Source organism: Chlorocebus sabaeus, chromosome 4 (assembly GCF_047675955.1).
Source record: "Chlorocebus sabaeus isolate Y175 chromosome 4, mChlSab1.0.hap1, whole genome shotgun sequence".
Taxonomy (NCBI): domain Eukaryota; kingdom Metazoa; phylum Chordata; class Mammalia; order Primates; family Cercopithecidae; genus Chlorocebus; species Chlorocebus sabaeus.
The window spans coordinates 15,550,996-15,575,071 of NC_132907.1; the positions used below are offsets into that span (position 1 = coordinate 15,550,996).

A 24,076-nucleotide genomic window follows, 5' to 3' on the forward strand; every position below is an offset into this window, starting at 1 on the left:
ACGTTGAAATAAATGATGATAGTAATAGATTACAACCCATTGAGCAATACAGAAATCTATGACTGAGTAAATAAGTGAATAAATAAGAAAAGCTTTTCCTTATAGCGAAACACCAACTAATAAATATAAAAAGAATGATGGACATGGAATATCTCTATTGGACAACTATCATAGTGGTTAGTTGTTAGTGGAGGCTACAGCTGATGGGTTGATAAACGATTGATGAGGAATGGAATATTGACAATCTCAGAATAGCTCTTATACTAAAAGTAATCAATTACTGTGTAGAAATCTGCAGACAACAACACATTCAGATGATCAAGGTTACCATCACCAGTAGTGGGATAGATCAACATCATTTGCCCTCTGATGTGATACACTGAGAAAGGCATAGCATCAATTCTCTGGTATTCCTGCTAAGAAAATACGACTTGAGTCTAGATCATAAAGAAACATCAGACACCGTGCTATAGAATTTAAGGCCTGTTCTCTTTAAAATAGTCGAGGACATGATAGGTAGGGATACAGCAGACATAGATAGCAACAATAGGAATTATTCCTGCTTAGAAGAACGTGAAGAGACAGGACAACTAAATGTAACATGTCTTCCATGATGTTCTGGTACCAGAAAGAATAAAGAAATATTATTGAGACAAATGGCAAAATTAAATGAGGTCTTGGACTTGAAGCGCAGTGTTGCTATCAATGTTGATTTCCTGACTTAAAAGGCTGTATGGTGGTTATGTAGGGAATATTCTTCTTGGGGGAACTATACTTTGCAGTATTGAGGGGTAATGAGGTATCATGTCTTCAGCTTGCTCTTAAGTAGTTCTGAAAAAGATTTATGATAATAGATATATATTTATAGAGAGAAAGAAAGGGAAAAAGGCTGATAAGGCAAATACAGTAAAAAATGTTAACAGTTGGCAATCTGAGTCAAGGTATTTGGAAATTCTTTGTGCAGTTTCTGGAAGTTTGAAATTATACATGTGAAATTATGCATGCACACACACACGCATATGTATACACACACATATATACACACACAATCTGGGATTATTTCTTTGTATGTATGTGTATACACACACAATTATTCAATCAGCGTATGTATTTGTTCAATGTAACTTGCGTATGTATATATACACACACACAAATGGAAGGAGGACTTATCCCAGATTGAGGCTACAGGGAATAATTTTGTTAGGAAGTGATCCCTAAACTGAGATCTAAACAATGTCAACAATAACTACTTAAGGGTCTGTAAGCTTCCTGAGAGGAGAGATGTTTTTCAGTTTAGTTTTTATTTTGTCTTGTTTTTAGTGGTTGGCGTTTAAACATTGTTGACTGAATGCATGAATAGGAAAAAAAAAACTGAAAGAAGTTTGGTATGGCTGGAAGTTAGAACATGAGTGGGGTAGTGGCAAGAAATGAGGCTGGAGAGGTAATCCGGGAACAGACAATGTAGTAGGATCTCAAGAAATATGTATTTGGTGTGCTTATAAACAAAAATTTTGAAAAATTACACAAATGGCTTGGGAAATGGAAGCTATCTACTTCATCCCAAGTGATAACAAGTTAGGAAACAGTTCTGATCTGGCCATGTAAAGTATTTAGTGTTAAATTTCTTTTGAAATAGTTGAATATGTTAACTAATTAGATAGAACTTTCATGCTTTAAGTTAAATTAGTGAATTTTTATGGAAATTCTCACCAGTTGTCAGGATTTTTCATGTATGTGTATGCTTATATACTTAAGATCAGTAGGTTTAAATCATTTATACCTTAATCCAGCTTTAAGTGCTGCTGAGACAACTGTTAGAAACTTATGGTTCAGTATATATTCCAGGAAACAAACCCTGTTAAGTTCATATCTACCTTTGTCAGTTCTACTTTCCTTTTTCCATATACCCAAATTGCTTAATTTATTTTTATTTTAAGTATTATTTCACTAAATAATTTCTTAGGGAAAGTGTGACTACAAAACAATTTTCAATGGTCCCTTTGCGTTTTTGTCTTGCTGCTATGTAATCTCAAGTGACTAAGATATTCTGTAGAAATAAGGAATTTACATGTAAGAAGGAAAATTTAGTTATTTCAGTATTCTTAGTAAATTAATTTTTGGAAAAGGCATAATACTTCTCAGCAAGAAATAGGACAGTTTTTGCATAGATTTTTGCTCCCTCAAAATACTTTTTATTTGTCGCAAAATTGGACAAAGTAGAATCTTTTTAGAATTAAGAACTTATTTAAGGTACATAAACCTGCAAAACTCATAAATGAATGTGAAATATAAGAAATCTTGAGAAATGCTCAAATGCATTCTTGCAATTATCATATAAGCATTTAAAAGGAAATTGTTAAAGCACTTATTTTATAAACACTTACAATATTGCTCTTTATTTTTCTTAATAAATTGCTAGGCGCTTGGAGGTGTCCCAGGAAGTCAGCCATTACTCCCCAGTGGAATGGATCCAACTCGACAACAAGGTGACTACTCTAAAGTAAAAGGGAAATTGATGTGCAGAACCATAGAGGAAATTCTTTTATCTCTTAAGGAAAATTGTATTTGTATAAGTAAATCTCCTATAGTTATACCAGTTGCATTTTTCTAGGTAACATGGCCAAATGATTTATATTTCCAGCTCACGTAATTATGCATGATAGTGAGGGTAGTGATAACATAAGAAAAAGAATACGTGAAGATCCCAAAATCCATATTTTAATTAATAATTCTAAAACCTTTTATATAACATCTAACAAATAGGAAGCTAAGTGATAATATCACTTATTATTTCTTTTGCCTTTTTCAGATACAGGCTTTAGCCCATCTAAAAGATGAGCAGAAGGAAAGAAGGTGCTAAGCAGCAAGGGGCTTGATTAGTTTAATAATCTCAATAATCAAATCCTTCCAGAGATACTTAGGAACCACAGATATGTAATGCTCTATCGTACTGTTCCATGGAAAGAGGAGTAGATGGTGTTAGAGAATTAATTCACCACAGAATAGGGAGAAAATTTCAGTCAAGACATTAATAGAGAGTGTGGGTAGGTAGTGGTAAGAGGTGGAAAAGTGGTCTGGAAGGCAAGGTAAGATGGTGTCAGTACTCAGACACTTGGTAAATGAGACAATAACACCCAGGAGGGAGGAAGCCGCTAGCCTGTGGTTTAGTAGTCATGCTCATTACTTGGCTAATGTCTTCATACTTTTTTTAGGACATCCAAATATGGGTGGGCCAATGCAGAGAATGACTCCTCCAAGAGGAATGGTGCCCTTAGGACCACAGGTAAATAATCAGTGCATATTTACAATAGCAAAGACATGGAACCAACCCAAATGCCCATCAATCATAGACTGGATAAAGAAAATGTGGTACATATATACCATGGAATACCATGCAGCCATAAAAAGGAATGCGATTATGTCCTTTGCAGGGACATGGATGAAGCTGGAAGCCAGCATCCTCAGCAAACTAAAACAGAAACAGGAGACCAAGCACTGCATGTTCTCACAACGAGAACACATGGACACAGGGAGGGGAACAACACACACCAGGGCCAGTCAGGAGGGTGGAAAGCAAGAGGAGGGAGTGCATTAGGACAAATCACTAATGCATGCAGGGCTTAAAACCTAGATGACAGGTTAATAGGTGCAGCAAACTACCATGGTGTACGTATACCTATGTAACAAGCCTACACGTTCTACACTTGTATCCCGAAACTTAAAGTAAAATAAATAAATAAATAATAAAACTGAACACTGAAAAAAAAATTAGTGCAGAAACCTAGATGCTGAGCTTTTTGCTCCTTCATATATGTAAACAAACTATGTTATTTGCTGGCTATGAGAATATGCATTATAGGCTTCATATAACATAGTTGTTAGACTCATGAGGACATAACATTTGTGACATGCCAAATCGATATAACAGCAAACCATACTTTAACAGCGTGCTATCATTTAAGCCTTTAATTTATTTGAGAAAATACACTGTATGGAAATACATTATAATAATTACTATTCAAAAGGTAACTGTTACCCTTTTCTTAGTTATGCTGGGGAGATGGTCAAGTTAAATAAAACCCAGTTGGCTGGGTGCAGTGGCTCACGCCTATAATCCCAGCACTTTGGGAGGCCGAGGCAGGCGGATCACTTGAGGTCAGGAGTTTGAGACCAGCCTGGCCAACATGGTGAAACCCCGTCTCTACTAAAAATACAAAAAGTAAGCCGGGCGAGGTGGCAGGTGACTGTAATCCCAGCTACTCAGGAGGCTGAGACAGGAGAATCGCTTAAACCTGGGAGGCGGAGTTTGCAGTCAGCAGAGATTGCGCCATTGCACTCCAGCCTGGGGAACGATAGCAAAAACTCCGTCTCAAAAATAATAATAATAAAAACAATACATAAATAAAACCCAGTTGATTGAAAATATTAAAGAGTAAGTATAAAATTATTTCCATAAATCCTAAAGATTGTCATTGACAATTTATTCTGTACAACCATTTCATTATAGAATGGGAAAACAGTAGAAAACCACTTAGAAATAAACATTAAAATGGGTCCTACTGAACAAGCATAATACTATCAGTATATATCAGATGTTAGATGACTTCTCTATAAAATGTCCCAGAAGTATACACTGAGGTTGAACCTGTTCTAGCTGTTGGTGACATTTTAAGCGTGCTGTTCCAGGATATCATGCATTTTAGCTAAAACATCCTTTTGTCTCTCTTAGGAAAATTGCTTGGGGTAGAAATTAATTTTATAATGTCATTTTTCAAAGAAACTAATTTAAAATCCAGAATTTTAAATTTCTACCTCGTGGGTCAGAGATTAACATGTCATAAAGCTGGTTAAAAGAATGAACTTACTCATTTTTCCTTTCCAAGAAACAGCATTATGAGCAGTACTTTGGAGCTTGTTTTGTATATCTACTTTTTAAAAGTTAAGTTGATGTTTTGCTGTGCTCCCAACAGACTAAAAAAATTGAGAACTCAACACCCAGATAATGTGACTCAGACCTACATACAGTAGTACATGTTGTATTATGTGTTCGTATTGTATATATGTATTGTTTCTAACAACATATAATTATGTATATTAACTATATTGAAACATGGGGTTCATTTAGCCAGACTTTTTGGAGATGCCATATTATATGAAAAAACCCCACTGTATAAATATAGTTCCAAGGAAAGAGGAACAAATGTTGTCACATAAATATATGTGGCAGCCTCAAAGCCAGAAGAAACCAATTTTTTTTATTTAGGCTCAGTTATTTTCAATGGATTTTCTTAAGAGCTAATGAAACTCTCATTTAGATATTTGAATTATTCTTACCTATTTCTATTCATATTAGGAATGATGATACATGTTAACCAATCATCATTAAGCTATTAATAATAAGAATTTATAAGTTCCATAGGCATTTTATTGGCTAAGTATACTTTCAGTCCTTAATAAACTAAGCCAACCAATCTGGCTGTTAAAGGATTTTTTTCCAAAAGATTTTCTTAATAAATACATTTAAATATACACAAAAACTTCATGCCTATAATTTTGTTACTATTCTTTATTCACTTATTTTTCAGCTAGCTGCTCTTTAAATTGTTATCATACCTCTATTATTAGTATTAGGTTTTAATACTTCAAAAACTAGAGTCTGATTTAAAAATCAGTTTTACAGTATTTACAGCACAGTAAATTACAATAGAAAATAAGAAAGTTTCTATTTCTGGTAAGCTCTTATTGATGACAATTTTTTGGATTTTTAAAACCAGAGAGAGTGGTTTATTTCATTTGGATTGGCAGTGTTCTTACTATTTCTATATAATATGATGGAAATTAAGTGTTCTGGTATGAATTTACCTCAGAAATAAGAAATGCCTACAGTAACTTTTTAAAATCACAATACAAAAAATATAAGGATTAAAGGAAATTATTTATACATACATATCATGTTTAAGTGAAAGCAGGAGTCATATTTATATGATGGTACAATAAAAAAGGGTCAGGTAAAATAGTTTGGAATCAGGAGAATCTTATGACGTATTTATTTCATAAGACCTGGTATATAAAACATGTAAACATATACGTTATAAACTATGAAATTTGTAATAATGGTTAGCTGTGTTTCTTGATAGATAATGGAAAAACAACTCTCATAACAGACATTTAATCATACAGATGCTGTCCAAGAGCAGAAGATATCTGCCTTATTTTTAGTTGTGTTGTAGAAAAAGTCTCTGAAATATTGTCTCTAGATTTATGCACAAACAAAATACACATTTCTTTTTTTATCATAGATATTACTTCCATAACTTTTTGAGCTTAAGATCAGTGTGGTACAGGGGGACAGTAGTTATCTATTAGAACAACTGAATTCCTAAAACAAAGAAATATGTAAATCTAATTATTCTTAGATTATGTTGATTTGAGCAAAGTACATACATAGAATATAGTTAACATATGATTAATACTATTGCATATATGAAGAAATAAAGGTTTGCTCCAAATCTAGGCATACTTTTCCCTACCCCTTAATCTGTTTTAAATCTAAATACAGTGGTGCAACATTATTTTTAAAGTGAAAGTATATTAGTATCCTTTCAATAAAAAAGCAAAAATACCTATTTAATCAAGAAAAATATATTTTCTAATGTCATATATGAAGCCAGTTTTCTACTTGGTTTTGTAATAAGATGTACTTAGCTAACCTATGTTCTTAAGGGCAGTAAGTGCCGTGTGATTAACCAAAACTACCCAACTAGTTTTAGTTTCTCTAGAAATCTGAAGGATAAAGAAGTTATATACAAGTAGGAACATATGATTTCCAAATAAGATAATTGGAGTGGAAAAATGGTGAGGTGGCAATATATGTATGATAGGCTCTCAGGTAAGGAGAGAGTAAACTGATTCTATATTTTCAGATCTATGATGGGCAGTAGAATTTAGCTTAGTACAGGCAAGAACTTTCTAGAAATTAAATTGCCCAACCATGGAAAGACTTCATAAACTTTCCAAGCAGAATCTGAATAGCCATTTTGTCAGGAATGTTGCGGTGGGAGAGAGATTAGACCAGATGGAATTGTATAGTTGCCATCAGCTTTAAAATTCAGTAATTCTAAATTAGGTCTTCCCATTCTGCCTTTGTTGATAGCACTTGGAAAGCAAGTTGTTATTCTTTCTTTTCTTTCTTTTTGCTTTAGATTATTCACTAAATGAAAATATTTTGCAAATCTATCAAGCATATATTGAAAATTTTTTACTCATTTACTGGGACAATTCAGTTCAACTAGCTCATCGTTCATGGAAGGCCTACTGTGTGCCAGGCACCATACTTGAACACTGGGTATACAAAGATGAGTAACTTAGATATGCTGCCTTCAAGGTACTTATTGTTTAGCAGGAAGTGTAGATACACAAAGAAAAACTGTTACATAATGGGGAAAGTCTAGATAATAAATATACATACTTTTTGTGGAGCCATTACATAAAAAGGCAAGTAATTCTGTTAGAGTTGAGGGCTATGGAAGCTAGTGAAAAGAGGACTCATTTAAGTTGGTTTCCTATTAACAGTGGTAAAAGAAAAAAAAGAATTAGCAGTTACAGTTTTTGAGCACCAAATACCATGCTTTTAATTCACTAAGTACTATGACAGGTGCTTTATATTTCATTTTATTCTCCAACAAGCCTATAAGGAAGATAATAATATCACTTTACAAATAAGGAAATTAAGATTAGGAAATCATTGGGAGAATCATTTGTCCAAGATCACACACATAGAGAGAGAGATGCAGAGGAAATGGGGCAGTGGCAATAGAGATTCAAACCATTGTCTACCTGTGTCCAGAGCTATAAGGAAAATTAACGTTTTCCTTGATAGAATAAAACGGAGATCTTCTAAGATCAAAAATGAGGGGAAATAAAACAGAGATCTTCTAAGACCAAAAAAAGAGGGGAGACTTTCCTTGTGAAGCATTTCTATTATATTTTACCATTCAGATTTTGTTTCCAATGACTAACCTTTATCTCAGAGACCCCTTGCTTGTGCTGCTGCTGCCACCACCATGCCTGATCTAGAAGTTAGGGGAAATAGCTGTCCTTTTAACCAGTGTCTCAAGTGTGAACAGAAATCATTCTGTTGTCCCATAGCTCACAAATTTGGATATTTAAATAAGATTTCCTTAAAGTAAAAGTAAATAAACAATGAGAATAGCATGTAACTAGGTAATGTCATTTATCAATTGAGGCTTACACTCTGGAGTCAATAGACCTGCTCTCTTTGATTTATTTCCTTATCATCTGAGCACCTACTACTTGAAGGCCAGGGAAGATGAGTTAACATGAGTATAAAAGTCTATTATGTGTTTCTGAACTTAAATCCAGTAGGCTGGAGGGTATGGTTGGGAGGAGGGAATAGAGGTGAAAATTATAGAAAATGAGAACAGGAAAGATAGGCTGGGGCTGAGCCTCGAATAACCTCATAGAGCCATGCTGAGAAGTTTAAACTTATTTGACAGGTAGTGTGGGTCATCATAGCTTCTAAGTGACATGAAGAAGACTGAGTTTTACAAAGATAGCTCTTGAGGCAGTTTGGAGAATAGATTGGGACCAGGAGAGACTAAATCAGAGAGACCAATTAAGACAGTGCAGTAGTCTCAGTAAGTGACAAAGATTAGTAACAAGAGGAGAGAACTATTTCAAGAGCTATTTCATAGATAGAATCAATGGACTTTGATAACTGACTAGATGTGGGAATTTGAAAGAAAAGGAAGAAACATCAAGGAGCTCCTGGAAATTCTTAGCTTGGGCTATTGTGTGGAAGGTGATAGCACAGAAGTGACTGAGGAAGGCAGTACAAAGAACTCAGTCATGAGAAGATAATGTTGAGTTTACTTTTAGATATGATGTGAGTAAGATGGTATCCAGTTGGAAACAAATCCTATGAAGTTCAATGTATGAGTTATCTGGGAGCTTAGGAAAGACAACATGATCAGATATAAAGATTTGAGATTCCTAACATATAAGTAGTTGTTGAACAAATGGTGGCAGATAAGATTACTCAAATGTGTTTTATTGAAAAGAATGCTATAGCTAGGACTTGGAGAAAAGCAACATTTAAAGGGTTAGCAAAATAAAAAGAGCTAGCAAAGGAAATTGAAAAAGAGTACTCAGAAGAGTTGGAGGAATGTTGGTATCAGAAAGCCAAGTGTGAAAGTTGTTGATAATGTCAAAATACATTAAGATAATAATGATAAAATTAACCTTTTTGTCCCTATGGCAACTAAACTAATCTAATAAGATGTACATGTTAAAACATTAAAATGTTTTTATTTGTTGAATACACGTGATAGATACTAACAGAAGCTGATTGAGTCGTATAATTCATGCATACATATTTTGAGTATACATTAGGTTTTATACATTTTTGTGTATTTGTATATTAATGCATTTCTGTGTTGGACATGTTATTTTGTGAATAGAAGTTTGCATTTAACTCTTTTGTGTTGGGTTCACCTGTTTTGTTTTGTTTTCAGACTTTATGTCATTGTTCTGGGTCTGACAATTTCAAACATTGAATAAATCTTTTCTTTCAAAATTGAATTTTGAATTTATGGTATTTTTCATTTGAAAATGTTTACTATTGTACATATCTTAGGATATTAATGAAATATATCGAAATATAATTGCAACTATACCTTAATCATTTAACATGCTCCAGTGGTCATACATATTCACATGATTTTAAAAAGACATAGACCAAAGTAATTGCCAAAATACAAGCAAAAATACAAGAGTGGACCCCTCAGAGAATGAATTACACAGGCCTTATCCAATTGGAGTTATGTAGGGAAATCATTAACGTGCTCTCCTTTCTTTCCCCCCTCCTCTTTGGTTTTGTTTTTTTGTTTTGTGGTAGTCTGACCCTTGGTTATCATTACAGAACTATGGAGGTGCAATGAGACCCCCACTGAATGCTTTAGGTGGCCCTGGAATGCCTGGAATGAACATGTAAGCAATGTTATATTATATATTACATTATTACGTAGATGATTTTTATATATATATAAATAATACCATATTAATCTATTTAGTAGTGTTCTATTTTCTAACTTCTAAAATGACATTAATTCGTAAAACAATTTAAGTACCTCAGTCTCTGTGTGGTATAAAAATGAACTAAACATGAGCTGTAGTGTTTGCTTCATTTTCACAACATAATCTCTTACGCTTTCTTTGTTCCCTTGCAACCTTTACTTTTTTTCATCTCAAGTGCTATAAATAACAGCTTTTAGTCTATTTCATTTTGATAAGTACAGAGTCTCCATATATTATATAAAGTATGAAGAGATGCTAACACCAGGACTTTGACTTAACTCTGTAGAAGTAGATAATTGAATACCGTTATCCTCATTTTTAACAGATACATAGTGATTCTATGAGTGGGAGTTTTAACTCATATATATATATATATATATCTTTACTTTTGCTTTGTTGGGACTACTGTCAACACAGGAAGAATTCTCTCTGGTAGTATACTATAATCTCTGTTAAAGAACTTTCCATAGTATAGGATGAATTTTGTTTTGAAAAATTCCAGACACACTTAGATAAGGAGTAAACTAAAATTTTTATTGGAATGGTCTTTCCAACCCAAAGAGAGTAGTTTGTTTCTGTCAGCCAATATAATGTAGTTTGTTAAGAAATTTTTATTTTTCGTTCCAGCTTGCCCTCCAAGTCTTATATACACAAGGTGCTTGTTAGTGACTTTCATTAATTCACACGAGGATCAGTTTCATGTTGTGGCCTAAAGAAAATTTACCAAAAATAAGGAAAGTGTTCCATATAGGTTTGTGGGTGTCTCCTCAGATATGTTTCCATCAGTTCGTGTTCTGATTACTTATATGTCAAATTAAACAACTCTGCCATCATTTAATGGCATTGAAGATACACTGTGAAATAAGCGTTTTTGATCTATGTAGGATTTTTTTTTTAAGTTTCTGAAACCATTTTCATGGAAAGCAAATTTGCCTGAAATAGAAAATAGGTTAATAGGTGGGTACCAGCTAGGCTTAAAACTAACAGAACAGGGGGAAAGTAGGTCAGATTTTCCTATCACCTCTTTTTACTTTTAAAGTAAAAATGGATACACATGAAATCTGACTCTTCTTAAATTCCTCAAAGGCTTGGCCTTGTATTAATGGTTGCTTCAAAAAAGAGTGAGTGGCATTTTCTGCTTATTATGTCAAAAGCTGAAGCTCTTACCAATAGGATGGAGATATATATAAAATGTACTCACTTGAGATTCTTACTTTAAAATGCAGATTTTAAGGGATATAATACTGAATACTATGTATAAATGTAAGGAGTATGTATTTTGAATACCATGATCACCCCAGAATGATCATTCAATAAGTATGTATCTAATATCATTTGTACATTACTCTGCATTATAATTGGTCATACAGCCAACTTTAAATCCACTTAGTTTTGCTTGTTCAGAGAAAAAAAATTGTTTTTATGTGACCATTGAGAGATTAAAATAACTGCTTCCAATTGTCTAGTTTCTTTCTCAGATATACTTAAGCATATACATGTACATGCATTTAATTTCCTAGACTATGGAGACTAAAAATATGGCCGAAATTTTTAATATGATTACTTTTTGTTGATATTTAGGTTTGGGTGTCTTATTTAAGTTTAATGCCCAGATACTTTTAAGTATTTTCGATTACATTATATTTTACTATTAATATCATATTTCTTTGTAAAGAACCTTTAAGCCTGGCAGACTCTGATCTCCATTTTTTGTTACTGTTTTCTTTTATGTAAGGTTCTATATGCCATTTTTAGTTTTCTATAAATCAGGATTCTTTCAAGGACAGTGAAATGTGAATATTTACATTTTTACACTTGTAAATATTTTCCTGTAGTAGGGAAACTTCTCAAGCATGAACGGTCTATAAGAGTATAACTATTATATTGATATTGGCCCCAAAAAAGCAAAGGTTTGTTTAGAGACATAAAAAGTGAAATACATTATCTCCATTGCACTCAATAGGGTAAGCTTTGTTGAAATTCACTTTATAATTTATTATCTTTAAAACAAAGTCTAACTGTAATGCATACACACAGTATTCCTAATGTATTTGTAGCTTCATGTCATTGAGGAATTTTGCATATTCCTTAAAAATTGAAGAAAAAGGCATTAGAAGGGTGTTACCTTAAGCTCTGTCTTGAACTAAACTCTTTAAATAACAAAAATATGTATGTGTTAGGAGGAACATGCCAGAGACTCATATCTGGATAATTTTTCTTTAGCTTGTCATTTTTTCTCATTTGCCGTAAGAGTAGGATGACAATAAAAAATTCCCAACCCTGGTCACTAAAGTAATTAAATACTATATTCTAACTGACAGCTGTTTTTGTTTATTGCAGAATAAATCATTTGGAACTAAATTTGGTAACTTTATTGTTTAAAAAACTTTGTTTCCATGCTCTAAACTTAGGATAAATTATATTGTGTCACTTAAAAACTTACTTTCTATGTTTCTGTAACTAGTATCTTAGAAGCAAAAGCTAAATTTAAGTAATTTAAAGTAGCATTTATAAGTTATGGCCAAAATACAAATTTTTAATGCATTGTAGATTATTGTTTAAAGGAAATTTGAATAATCATGTATTTCTAAATTAAATACATTTTTACAAGTTGCCAAAGAAGTTAGGATTTAGTATTAAAGCACCCCTAACTCAACTTTGTATACATTTCTATTAAGCAATACTAAGAGGCCAAAAGGATTTCAGAGGATCTTCTTGTTCTATATTATATCCTACAGAATTATGAAGTTTGTGTAGTTATCATTTTGAAATAAAATGATAATGAATTACAGAAGAAAGAGGATTTTTCAGGCCAGGCATGGTGGCTCATGCCTGTAATCCCAGCACTTTGGAAGGTCAAGACAGGCGGATCACTTGAGGTTAGGAGTTTGAGACCAGCCTGGGCAACATATAGGGCGACCCCATCTCTACTAAAAATACAAAAATGAGCCAGGTATGTTGACAGGTGTCTGTAACCCCAGCTTCTTGAGAGGCTGAGGCACGAGAATAGCTTGAGCCCGGGAGGTGGAGGTTGTAGGGAGCCGAGATCCTGTCACTGCACTCCAGCCTAGGTGACAGAGCAAGGCTGTGTCCCAAACCAAAAACAAAAAAAAAAGAAAAGAGGATTTTTCTCTTTGGTAATAGTGATTGATTTGGTTTCATCAAAATCAACCTCCTTACCAAAAAATTCAGACTTCTCCACCCAGGTCAGAGTGCTGTAGCACGATCTCAGCTCACTGCAACTTCTGCCTCTCTGGTTCAAGCAATTCTCCTGCCTCAGCCTCCTGAGTGTCTGGGACCACAGGCATGCGCCATCACGCCCAGCTAATTTTTGTATTTTTGTATAGATGGAGTTTTGACATGTTGCTCAGAATGGTCTTGAACTCCTGAGCTCAAGTGATCCACCCGCCTCGGCCTCCCAAAGCTTTGGGATTACATGCATAAACTACCATGTCCAGCCTCTCTTCATTTTTAAATGAGGCTAACATGATTCTACTTCAAACCATACTCATATAGAAATTTTCATTCAAAATGATTCCTATGTTATAGTTTGTAAATTACTTTCTTAATAATACTGAGGGCCCTCAAAAGGAGTGGGAATTACTGAGCTTAACTAGTTGTTCTAATAGAACTACTCCCTACTGTAACCCTCGCTTTATAGAAAACACTTGTGAAACTTAAAGTATTTTCAAACACAATGATAATGTTAGGAGAAATTTAACTTATCCATGTGAATTATTAATACTTAATAGTAAAATGAAATTTATTATGAAATATATAGTATGTTGGAACTAGATTGGTATTTATCAAATTACAATATATAATGTTATGACATAAATGTATAATATTTTAACATTTATTAATATTTTAAGATTTAGGTTAGCATGTTTAACATTAAACAAATTTGAAAATAAAAATATTATATTTATGCATCTTATTCATACAGTACTTGTTTGGTTATGATATTTCAAAATTATAAGATTATCTACATAACATTATTACATATAAATTTTGCCAGGATCTGCATATGGTGTACTTTTATGTTGTTTTAAGATAAATGTTCTCAAGGTTTTTTTACTGTGTTTTATTTAACATCAAAGAAATCATATGAATGTACTTTACTACCCAAATGTTTTACGTAGTCAATACATATCTTATGTTTTACCTTAGATTCTGTCCATTAGGACACTGAATCCTATAGGTAAAATCATTTTTCTAAAGTGTTCCAGTAATTAATTGTAAAATCATCATCATCATCATCATCTTGGAGAGGCAACAATTTCCAAAGAAAATCAATACAAATGCCCCTCACCTTCTTTCTCCCTATGCACAAAATTTTATCAAGTCCCCACTGGTATCTTCTATACCTTAAGCTGAATTGGGAAAAAATTCCACTTGGGCTTTCCTAATAGAGCCCAGGGACAGGACTCATTCCCTTCCCTGTTCTTCACAACCCTGGGGAATCTCAAAACGAAACTAAAAATAGTTCTAAATATTCCATGCAAATATGGGTAATATAATAACTAACTTGCACAGCCTCTTTATCTAACATTTAGAACTAGCTTGTCCAACCCGTGGCCCGTGGGCCACATGTGGCCCAGGATGGCTTTGAATGTGACCCAACACAAATTTGTCAACTTTCCTAAAACATTACGAGATTTTATTTGTGATTCTTCTTTTTTTTTTTGTAGCTCATCAGCTGTCATTAGTGTTAGTGTATTTTGTGTGTAACCCAAGACAATTCTTCTTCCAGTGTGGCCCAAGGAAGCCAAAAGATTGGACACTCCTGATTTAGAATTTTAGGTTTAAAGTCTCTAGAATCAAGGGATTTTTTAATTTAAAATTTTCATTGTCATAGTGATTCAAAGGAAGGGGAATTTAAATGACCCTAATTAGAGGAGACTGACAGTAGTCTGCTTTTCATAAGACAGTATTTATTCAGGTACACAACTTAGTACTAAAGCATAAGGACAAGAGACCTTTTTGATTTAACTAATTGGGCATTAATTTTGCTTCAAAACCTCTGTGTCCTTATAAGCTGTGGAATACAGAACATTCTCCTTTACTCTAAAATGAAGTAATATATTGGCGTAGATTATCTCCCATTTCTTCTAGGATTTACTCTGGCCACTATCTGGACTGAAATTATGAGAACAAGAAATGGGATTTCCCCTTTAATAGTAACTAAATCATCAGTAGCATTGAAAGATAGATTAATAAATATATAAAGTAATCTGTGATACTCTGGTTTTTTTAAAAGGAGGCAACTTTAGATACCTTTTATGTATTTTTATTTGCTTATCGCTTAATAAGAGCAGTCATTTCACATATGTTGATGTTTTACAAATTTTATTTTGAATGAGATACAGGAAGCTCTTATATTGATATCACAAGATTGTAGTTTATATTTAGTTCATAACACTTTTCACTACAGCAGTATGTTTTATAATTTCAATATATGTGTATATTTACTCCTATGAGTGATTACCATCTTTATAACAATAACCATTTAATATTAAAATAAAACTGGGCTTTCTAAAAGCAGTTCAATTTGGGAAGAAAACTTTTCCATGGAAGGATAAAATTGGGGGACTTAATTAATATAAAAAGCTATTAAAATAAATATGAAGAGAGTAATTTCAGTACCAAACTAGAACTGTATGGTAACCGAATTGTAAATGTTAATATTTTATGATTTGTCATTGATTATTGTGAAACATTCAAAGCATAGGTTAAAATTTCATTTATCAAATTGTTTTGTAGGGGTCCAGGTGGTGGTAGACCTTGGCCAAACCCAACAAATGCCAATTCAGTGAGTATATATATATATATATTTTTAAAGTATTTTGCATTTTGTAACATTTAACAAAAATCACAAAAACATTTTGCTTTTTGGAAGCCTTGCAGGTGGTTGTAGTAACCTTTTTTTAAGTAATCATTCAAACAGAAGTTTAACATATATTTTAGAAAGAGATGCATAATTTTTTGAAATTACATAATTTTCTTTCACTTCAAGGTCTAATATAAACATGCATTCTATTGTCAACAAGCCTTTCAAAAATAAAAATTGAAATAGTGTGACTTAAGTATGTACTACAATAGCCTATAAATAGCGATCTATATCACAAAATGGTTTCATCTCCTAAAATAACTATTAATAATCACTAAGTTGCCAAATACTATCAACCTCTGTTAGAAGAAGTCAAATTATTATGATTTCATTTGCTGTATCAGTTACATCTAGGTTTGCTTTCTTGTTGCCCCAGAAAGCATTCGCACATTTACCTTGTACCTGTTAGCTAAATTGCCATCCTTGTACATCTCTATATATACCTGGCATCTTCGGAATTTTCTTTATATATTTGTTGCAGTGGTTTGATGGCACAAATATTTATCTATCTTAATAATGTCACAGAAATATATGCACAGGTTGAAAATTAAGCTAGCTATTGGTCTTAAACTTAATATGATTTTAATGTTGTGATCCTGGAGATGTTTTTCCTTCTCGTCTTTAAACCTTGAGTTCTTCGATATGTGAGAGAAGCCTGCCGTGTACATCTGTGTAGTATGTGCACTGCACAAAGGTTCCTGGGTCAAGGGAGTCAGTAGGAGAATGAAATACAACCTGTGATCCCCTTGTGAAGTCAGTGGTCATCTACCCAAAGAGGATGCCTTTTGCTAATATATACAAAGGTATCTTCATTGACTAGCAGTGGCCTTAATGTTAAATGAATATCAAACTGATCCAATGTTTAAGGTTAGGGTATAGGAAGAATCATCCTAAATTCATTACTATTTTAAAGCAGGAATCACTTTCAGCTCAAATAAATAACTGTCATGTATTTTTTAAAATGTTAATTTATGTTCTCTGCTTTTCTCTTAATTTTAATAGCTGTGATGTTTGCTAAGTAACTGAAATTATTTGAAGTGAAAAGAATGATGTTACTTCCATTTGAGTCTTCAGTGTACTATTTAATTTCAACAAACCTTTCTTCTAAAATAGTGTCTTGCCAGATTGTGTTGGAATAGAATACCTTTACACCTTCAAAATTCTTTTAGTTTGCTTATATGCTTTAGAAGAGTTTGCTTCTTACTATCTGTTAGCTTCTTACTATTTGACTTAATGAATTCATTCAAGATTTCACTTTAAAATGAAAAGTGTCTAGCAGGTCAAGATATATTTATTTTAACTTCCTATTTAAATACCCGTAATAAGAATGCAAGAAAACATTTTTTTGTAACACAGAAAACTCTGACAATCTTCCCAGTGCCAGAATCTGGAAAGAATATCCATTATCTGCATGTCTTATGAAACTAGATGGAAAAGCACAACCAGTGGCTCACCTTAACTATGTAAACCTTCCCACTTAGAAGCACAAAAACCCTTCTCATATTCCTCATTGTCAGGTCAGCTAGTCATCGCTTTACTGCCCATTGCAGGCAACCAGAGTACAAATCACACCCACCACTACCCACCTCTCTAAGTACTTTCTTTTACATACTCATCCGAAGATTATATCTCCCACAAGGCACCTAGGAAGGTAGACAGGGTTTGAGCCGTTGATATTGACAAGGATGTTGCATCATACCAATGGGGTTTATTATCCAAGTAAACAGTATAAATGAGAAGAGAGCTCTGTGTTCTGATGACTTTTAGTTTTTTAGGTACTCCATCTCTTTAGGATTTCATAGCGCTGGGCACTGTGGGTAGGAGAATGCGCTGTAACACATTAGCAATTCTGCATTATTTTAGACCCTGAGAAACATCAGCAATTAGGGTAAAAGCTGTACACATCCACCTGCTGTCCACCAGTCTGAAATGGGCATTTGATCAGCACACGTGTAGGCAAGTAATGGAGCTGAAAGCAGTCTCCTCCGTGAATATATATCAACTGTGCAAACATCTACCCTTACTCAAAGTATGTGAATAGGGAAAAGAAGTGGAGGAGGCCTATCGTTTTCTTTTAGAAAGAGAAAGTCGTCATCATTCTGAGCATGCAAAGGAGAAGTATGCCTCTGAAAATGACCATTGTAAGAACAAGGAAAAAAAAACCATAGATAACGGATGACTTTCTAGCAAAGACATAGGGATTCTATGAAACAGAAGCAAAAAGTATTAAGGAGGTATTTTTCCCCCAAAACCATGGATCGTTTTGTGGTGATAACTTATCCAAATTATGTTGAATTCCAAGTTTCTTAGACTTCCTGCCCATATTTAATATTAAGACACTTTTCAGTTTGTATCACTACAGTTAGTCTCTGACTCTTCAATGCAGCATATTAAAGTAGTTGTTTTGTTTTTGCTGTTTTCAAATGTTTTGTTTACTGTTTTTTCTTTTAAATGTTTATTTTGAAATAACTTCAGATTTAAACATTGCAAGAGTACTACAAAGAATTTCCATATACCCTTCACCCAGATTCCCAATTGTTAATGTCTTACCACATTTGCTTTATGGTTTCCTCTCTTTACATAAACATATTTGTAAACTGTTTAAATTTCCTGAAACATTATCCCTAAATACTTGCATGTATATTTCCTAAAAAACTAACACATAATTTTTATAACCCCAGTAAAATGATCAAAATAAGGAAATCAACTTTGATGTAATGCTATTTTCTAATCTATAGATCTTATTCAGATTTCACTAATTGGCCCAATAATCTTTTCTAACAAAAGAAAATCCGAATTTACTTGTTACATTCATCCTTCATGTCTCTTTGTCTCCTTTAACTTGGAGCAGTTTCTCAGCTTGTTTTTGTTTGGGGCGGGAGGTTTGTTTGTTTGTTTTGGTCTTTCTTAACCATGGAGTTAAAAAACTCCAAGCAAGATTATTTAGAATGTCTATAATTTGGTTTTATCTATTTCCTCCTGATTAGATTTAGTTTATACATATTTATCAGGGATACTACAGAAGTAATTTTGTAGTTTTTGGCCAGGCGCAGTGGCTCACACTTGTAATCCCAGCACTTTGGGAGGCCGAGGCAGGTAGATCACCTGAGGTCAGAAGTTCGAGACCAGCCTGGCCAACATGGTGAAACCCCGTCTCTACTAAAAATACACCGGGTGTGGTAGCAGGCGCCTGTAATTCCAGCTACTCTGGAGACTGAGGCAGGAGAATCACTTGAACCCAGGAGGCAGAGGTTGCAGTGAGCCGAGATTTTGCCATTGCATTCCAGCCTGGGCAACAAGAGTGAAATTCCGTCTCCAAAAATAAAAAGAAAAAAACGTGTTTTTCTCATCATTTCAGGAGGCACATGATGATTTGTCCCATTATTGTTTATCTTAATTTTGATCATTTAGTTAAGGCGGTGCTTGTCAGGCTTCTCCACTATAAAATCACTATTTTTCTCCTTGTACTTATTAACTTAGAGACACATTTTGAATGTACAGTAAGTCTCCTCTTCCTCCTTCTACTTTCATCTGCTATTTTGGACATCTATTGATGATTCTTGCGTGAATCACTTTTTTACTTCGTTGGTTGTCAAATGGATATTTTGAATTCTGTCTTTTCTTCTCCATTTATTAGTTAGCTAACTATAACAGTTGTTTTTTCTTTTCCATTCATATTCATTTATGTATATAAGATATATTCATGAATTATTTTATTCTCTGTGTTTAGGATGGTAAAATTGTTCCAAGTTTTCCCTTTTAAGCTGGATCACCTAACCTTTTAACATGTCCCTATTATTCTCTGAGCACTTTGAAGCTCTTCTTATATTTTCCCAGTTTTAACCCTGGAAACAGCCACTTCTTTAAGGAGCTTGGGGTTCTTTTAGTGGATATTGTTATTTAGAACCCACTAGAGTAATACAACTTTTAGCCCCTCTCAACTAACAGAACTAGGAAATATATCTATGTGTATACACATAGCCACACGCATCTATACTTTTACCTAATGTGCATGAGTGCACACTGATGCTTCCATTTCAGTCCATCCCTACAGGATTCAGTCTAGCCTTTCTACTTTCCATGTTTATAAGTCACTTCTCTGAAAGTATGAAACTTGTTTGTTATTATCCATAATATATGTGTTTATTGCCTAATCTTTGCCCACAATTTTGTCATATAAAAGTGTTTTGGTCAAAAATATTTTTGGCACTCTTTTACATGATAGCAGGAAAAACATTTTTAAGGGCAAACTCATATTTTTAATTCCAAATAAATGTTATGATTTTTATTTTTAATTTTCTTACCTCTGAGCATTACAGTCAGTATTGGTCTCAGATTCTTACTTAGAGGTTTATTTACAAACTCCCTAATTGTAACTTTTCATTTTTTATCTTTATTACAAAGGATTGTGATCTTTGGTTTGGCTAAGCAGCAGGTTCTGATCATTATCAAGCATTTTATTGAAAATAGACACTTTTGATTACAAGGTCCAGAAAACCAATCAAACTAGACTTGTACTGAAAAAGAGTATTACTGGATCATATATCTGGAAAGTCCAGGTATATTTTTGGTTTTGAGCACATTTGGTTCCAGAAGTTTAAATAATGTCATCCTGAGTCCCACCCAAGCCACATGGAGAAAAAATAAGGCAGAAATAGTTCACCAAAGAAAATTAAAGGAATGGATAGTAAAAGAGGGGATAGGCAAAAACAACAAATGTTCAGTGTAGCATTGTATTCATTAATTCGCTTACTTGTCAGAGGAAAAAGAGAAACTCCTTCAAGGAAAATATAAGAATCTATTAATAGTGATTAAGCCTAAAGGAAATATGAACACATTACTCCAAATAGGCTCTGCTCTATACAAATAGGTGCTCGTTTTTTTAAAAAAACACTAAAATATAGTAGAATATTTTTAATTTCATGTGGCACAGATAATGTCTTGATATTATCTTCCCTTATTTCTAGTAAACCAGTGCTTGTAAGATAGCTTTAAACTTCACAGTTGAAGAAAGGCACTTATCTAAAATGTTACAGTTCATTTAACAAAATGAAAGCCCTCTGCCCTCTACCAGAGCACCACAATCATGGGTATTGGGACTCAGAACATTTCAGAATATTTGGATTCTCATCACAGCTTTTGAGTGATCTGTCTAGATTAGCCAGACAGTATGTGTGGCCCTTAATTTTATTCTCTGTCAAATAATAAGTTCTTTGAATTATATATTTCTGACTTTCTAGTCCTCTAATTTTGCTTATCTTCTACATCTTCATTTTTACCTTTCATTTCATCTTAATGGGTATTTGATATAAAGTATAGGGTAGGGTTAGGAGGAGGATTTAGGATAAAGAGAAGGAAAGAGTTGAAGGTGATTTCAACTCTTTGAATCCAGGTAGCTGGGAGAATGGGAATCACACAACTGAGCTAGGATCATAGGAAAAGCAGCAGGTGTAGAGGTAGGCAATGAGGTTTGGGGGCTTTGGGTTTTGTTTTTTTGAATGTTAAATTTGAAGTATTTGTAGGACACCTTTGCTTCTTCCACAATGTCTAATGCGTATTTCTTTCCTGTGCTTGACACATTATAATTAGGATCTGTGATGTTCAACCTCAGCCAGGTCCTCCCTGATGCTTTACCAGCAGTTTCTTTTTTTCACTCTTCCTTAGCTGCTTTTCTTGTCCTCCTCGGAGAATACTATTGCAATTCTTTATTCTCATTCTGCACCTACATTATGTTTGGCCCCTTCTCTATAGGCTAAAATTGTGTCGTATTTTACAGAGGAGAAGAAGAGACCATTAGATCCAAATTTCTTCAGATTCTGCCCTTTACTTCCAATGTTATCAGACCTTTAGTCACCCTTCTTCCTTCTTATCTCTGAAATAGAAATATATATGTGTTTTTCTTTTCAATTCTGACCCATCTATTCTCTCTCTCCCTTTTATTTATTTATTTATTTTGAGATGTAATTTTGCTCATGTCACCCAGACTGAAGTGCAGTGGCACCATCTTGGCTCACTGCAACCTCCACCTCCCAGGTTCAAATGATTCTCGTGCCTCAGCCTCCCGAGTAGCTAGGATTATAGGCACCAACCTCCATGCCCAGTTAACTTTTGTATTCTTAGTAGAGACAAGGTTTCGCTGTGTTGGCCAGGCTGGTCTCGAACTCCTGACCTCAGGTGATCCACCCACCTCGGCCTCCCGAAGTGCTGGAATTACAGGTGTAAGCCACCACGCCTGTCCCTATCTATTCTCTTTATTCTATTTCTTGTTACTTCTTTGCATATCCTACTCATTCACTCTTTCAGATGAATCTTTAGTCTATATTCCTTTCCATTGACTGGAACTTTCCTCTGGTGCCGTGCCGTGAACAAAATCCCAAGACAACCTGAAAGCCCTAGTTCTCTACTCCTCTAGAGTTGGGAGGGGTTACCACTACAAAACTTCTCTCAACCCTTCCTCAGTCTCCAGCCACCATCCCATGTCTCCCACACTTCCACTCCCTCACCACCTTCTCCTAGATAATTAATTTCTTGGCCTTTCTGTCTTTTTCATCACCATGTGGCAATGAAGTACCTGAAACATAAAAGGTAATGAATGGAAGTTTATTGAATTTACTTCTCAACCCATTTCAATTCCCACGAAAGTCCTATTCTGATGGTTATTAGTGACTTTCTATTTACCAACCAAACACAGTGACTTACTTTCTGTCCTCATTGTACCTAACCTTTGAGATATTTGACTCCTTGGTTTTGTCTTAATATCTTTTCTTTTTTCAGTTTAATAATGTTTCTTTAGTTTTCCATATATTTATTACTTTTTTATTTTTTACTTTTAGGTGTATCACAGAAAGGTAAAAAGCTTAAAACCCTGACAGCATTCAAGAATAAACCCAGTTTAGATATTTCCTAATCACTACATCCACCTCCTTCTTAAAAATCTAGCTTGCTTGACTTTTTATATTTCTCCTGATTTTCATGCAGTCACATATCCACCATTCTCTCTCTCTATCTCTTTTTTTTTTTTTTTTTTTTTTTGAGAGAGTGGGTCGGGACAGGGTCTCACTCTGTTGCCCAGGCTGGAGTGCAGTGGTGCAAGTGGTGCAGTCTCAGCTTACTGCAACCTCCACCTCCTGGGCTTAAGCAATCCTCCCACCTCAGCCTCCTGAGTAGCTGGGACTAGAGGCACATGCCACCATGGTTGGCTAATTTTTGTTTTGTTTTGTTTTTTTGCAGAGACAAGGTTTTGCCATATTGCCCAGGCTGGTCTCAAACTCCTGGGCTCAGGTAATCCTCCCGCCTCAGCTCCCAAAGTGCTGGGATTACATGTGTGAGCTGCCATGCCTGGTCTCTACCCATTCTTAATTGGCAATGTTTTCTAATTATATTTATTGGCTGCTTTTTTTTTTTTTTCATTTTAATGTTACCATGTTGTTTCAACTACCAAAAATCTAGTTGAATCCTAGATCAAGTATCTTGTCCAGCACAAAGTAGAAATTTATTCAGTTGAAGCTATATCCTTAGTCCTGGTCTCTGATATGTTCTAGACCTGTGTTTCTAAAAGTTTGTTTATCATATCTACCTCAGTGTCTACTGGTGCCTTCAAATCCAATAATCAGACATTTCCCCAAACCTGCCCCACTCCCTGAATTCCCTATGTATAAATGAGTAGCACCATCATCTACCCAGTCCCCAAGTTGAAAACCTAGGAATTATCTTAACTTCTTCCTTTCTTTGTCTGCCATACCCAGTTTGTCACCAAGCTCTGCCAAGTACTTTGTGAAATGACCCGCAGATTCTCCTACTCCTGCTTATCTTCATCAGCACTGCCTGTCACTCTTTATCATCTCTTGCCTGGATTTTTTCCAATGGTCTTCTAACTTGTATTCATATTCCATGATGCCTCTAGATTTATTTCTCTAAAACATAAATTTAGGGCCAGGCGTGGTGGGTCATGCCTATAATCCCAGCACTTCAGGAAGCTGTGTCAGGAGGATACCTTGAGGCCAAGAGTTTGAGTCCAGCTTGGACAACAAAATGAGGCTCTGTCTGTACAAAACATTTAAAAATAAAAAAAGATTTTAAAAACATATATTT

The 24,076-nt window shown here is 34.2% G+C and overlaps 1 protein-coding gene across 16 annotated transcripts in view; it reads left to right on the forward strand.

The window, feature by feature from the left end:
* SSBP2 (single stranded DNA binding protein 2) overlaps nt 1-24,076 on the forward strand; it is a 323,926-nt gene that overhangs the window by 267,476 nt on the left and 32,374 nt on the right. For 9 of the 16 annotated variants that reach the window (XM_037982164.2, XM_007977098.3, XM_007977074.3 and 6 more), the window contains 4 exons: nt 2,420-2,486; nt 3,213-3,283; nt 9,917-10,008; nt 15,859-15,907. In XM_037982164.2, the coding sequence (XP_037838092.1) occupies nt 2,420-2,486; nt 3,213-3,283; nt 9,917-10,008; nt 15,859-15,907 (279 nt within the window). The remainder of the gene's footprint in view (nt 1-2,419; nt 2,487-3,212; nt 3,284-9,916; nt 10,009-15,858; nt 15,908-24,076) is intronic. The other 7 variants (XM_007977115.3, XM_073014639.1, XM_007977107.3 and 4 more) reach the window with 1 other exon arrangement.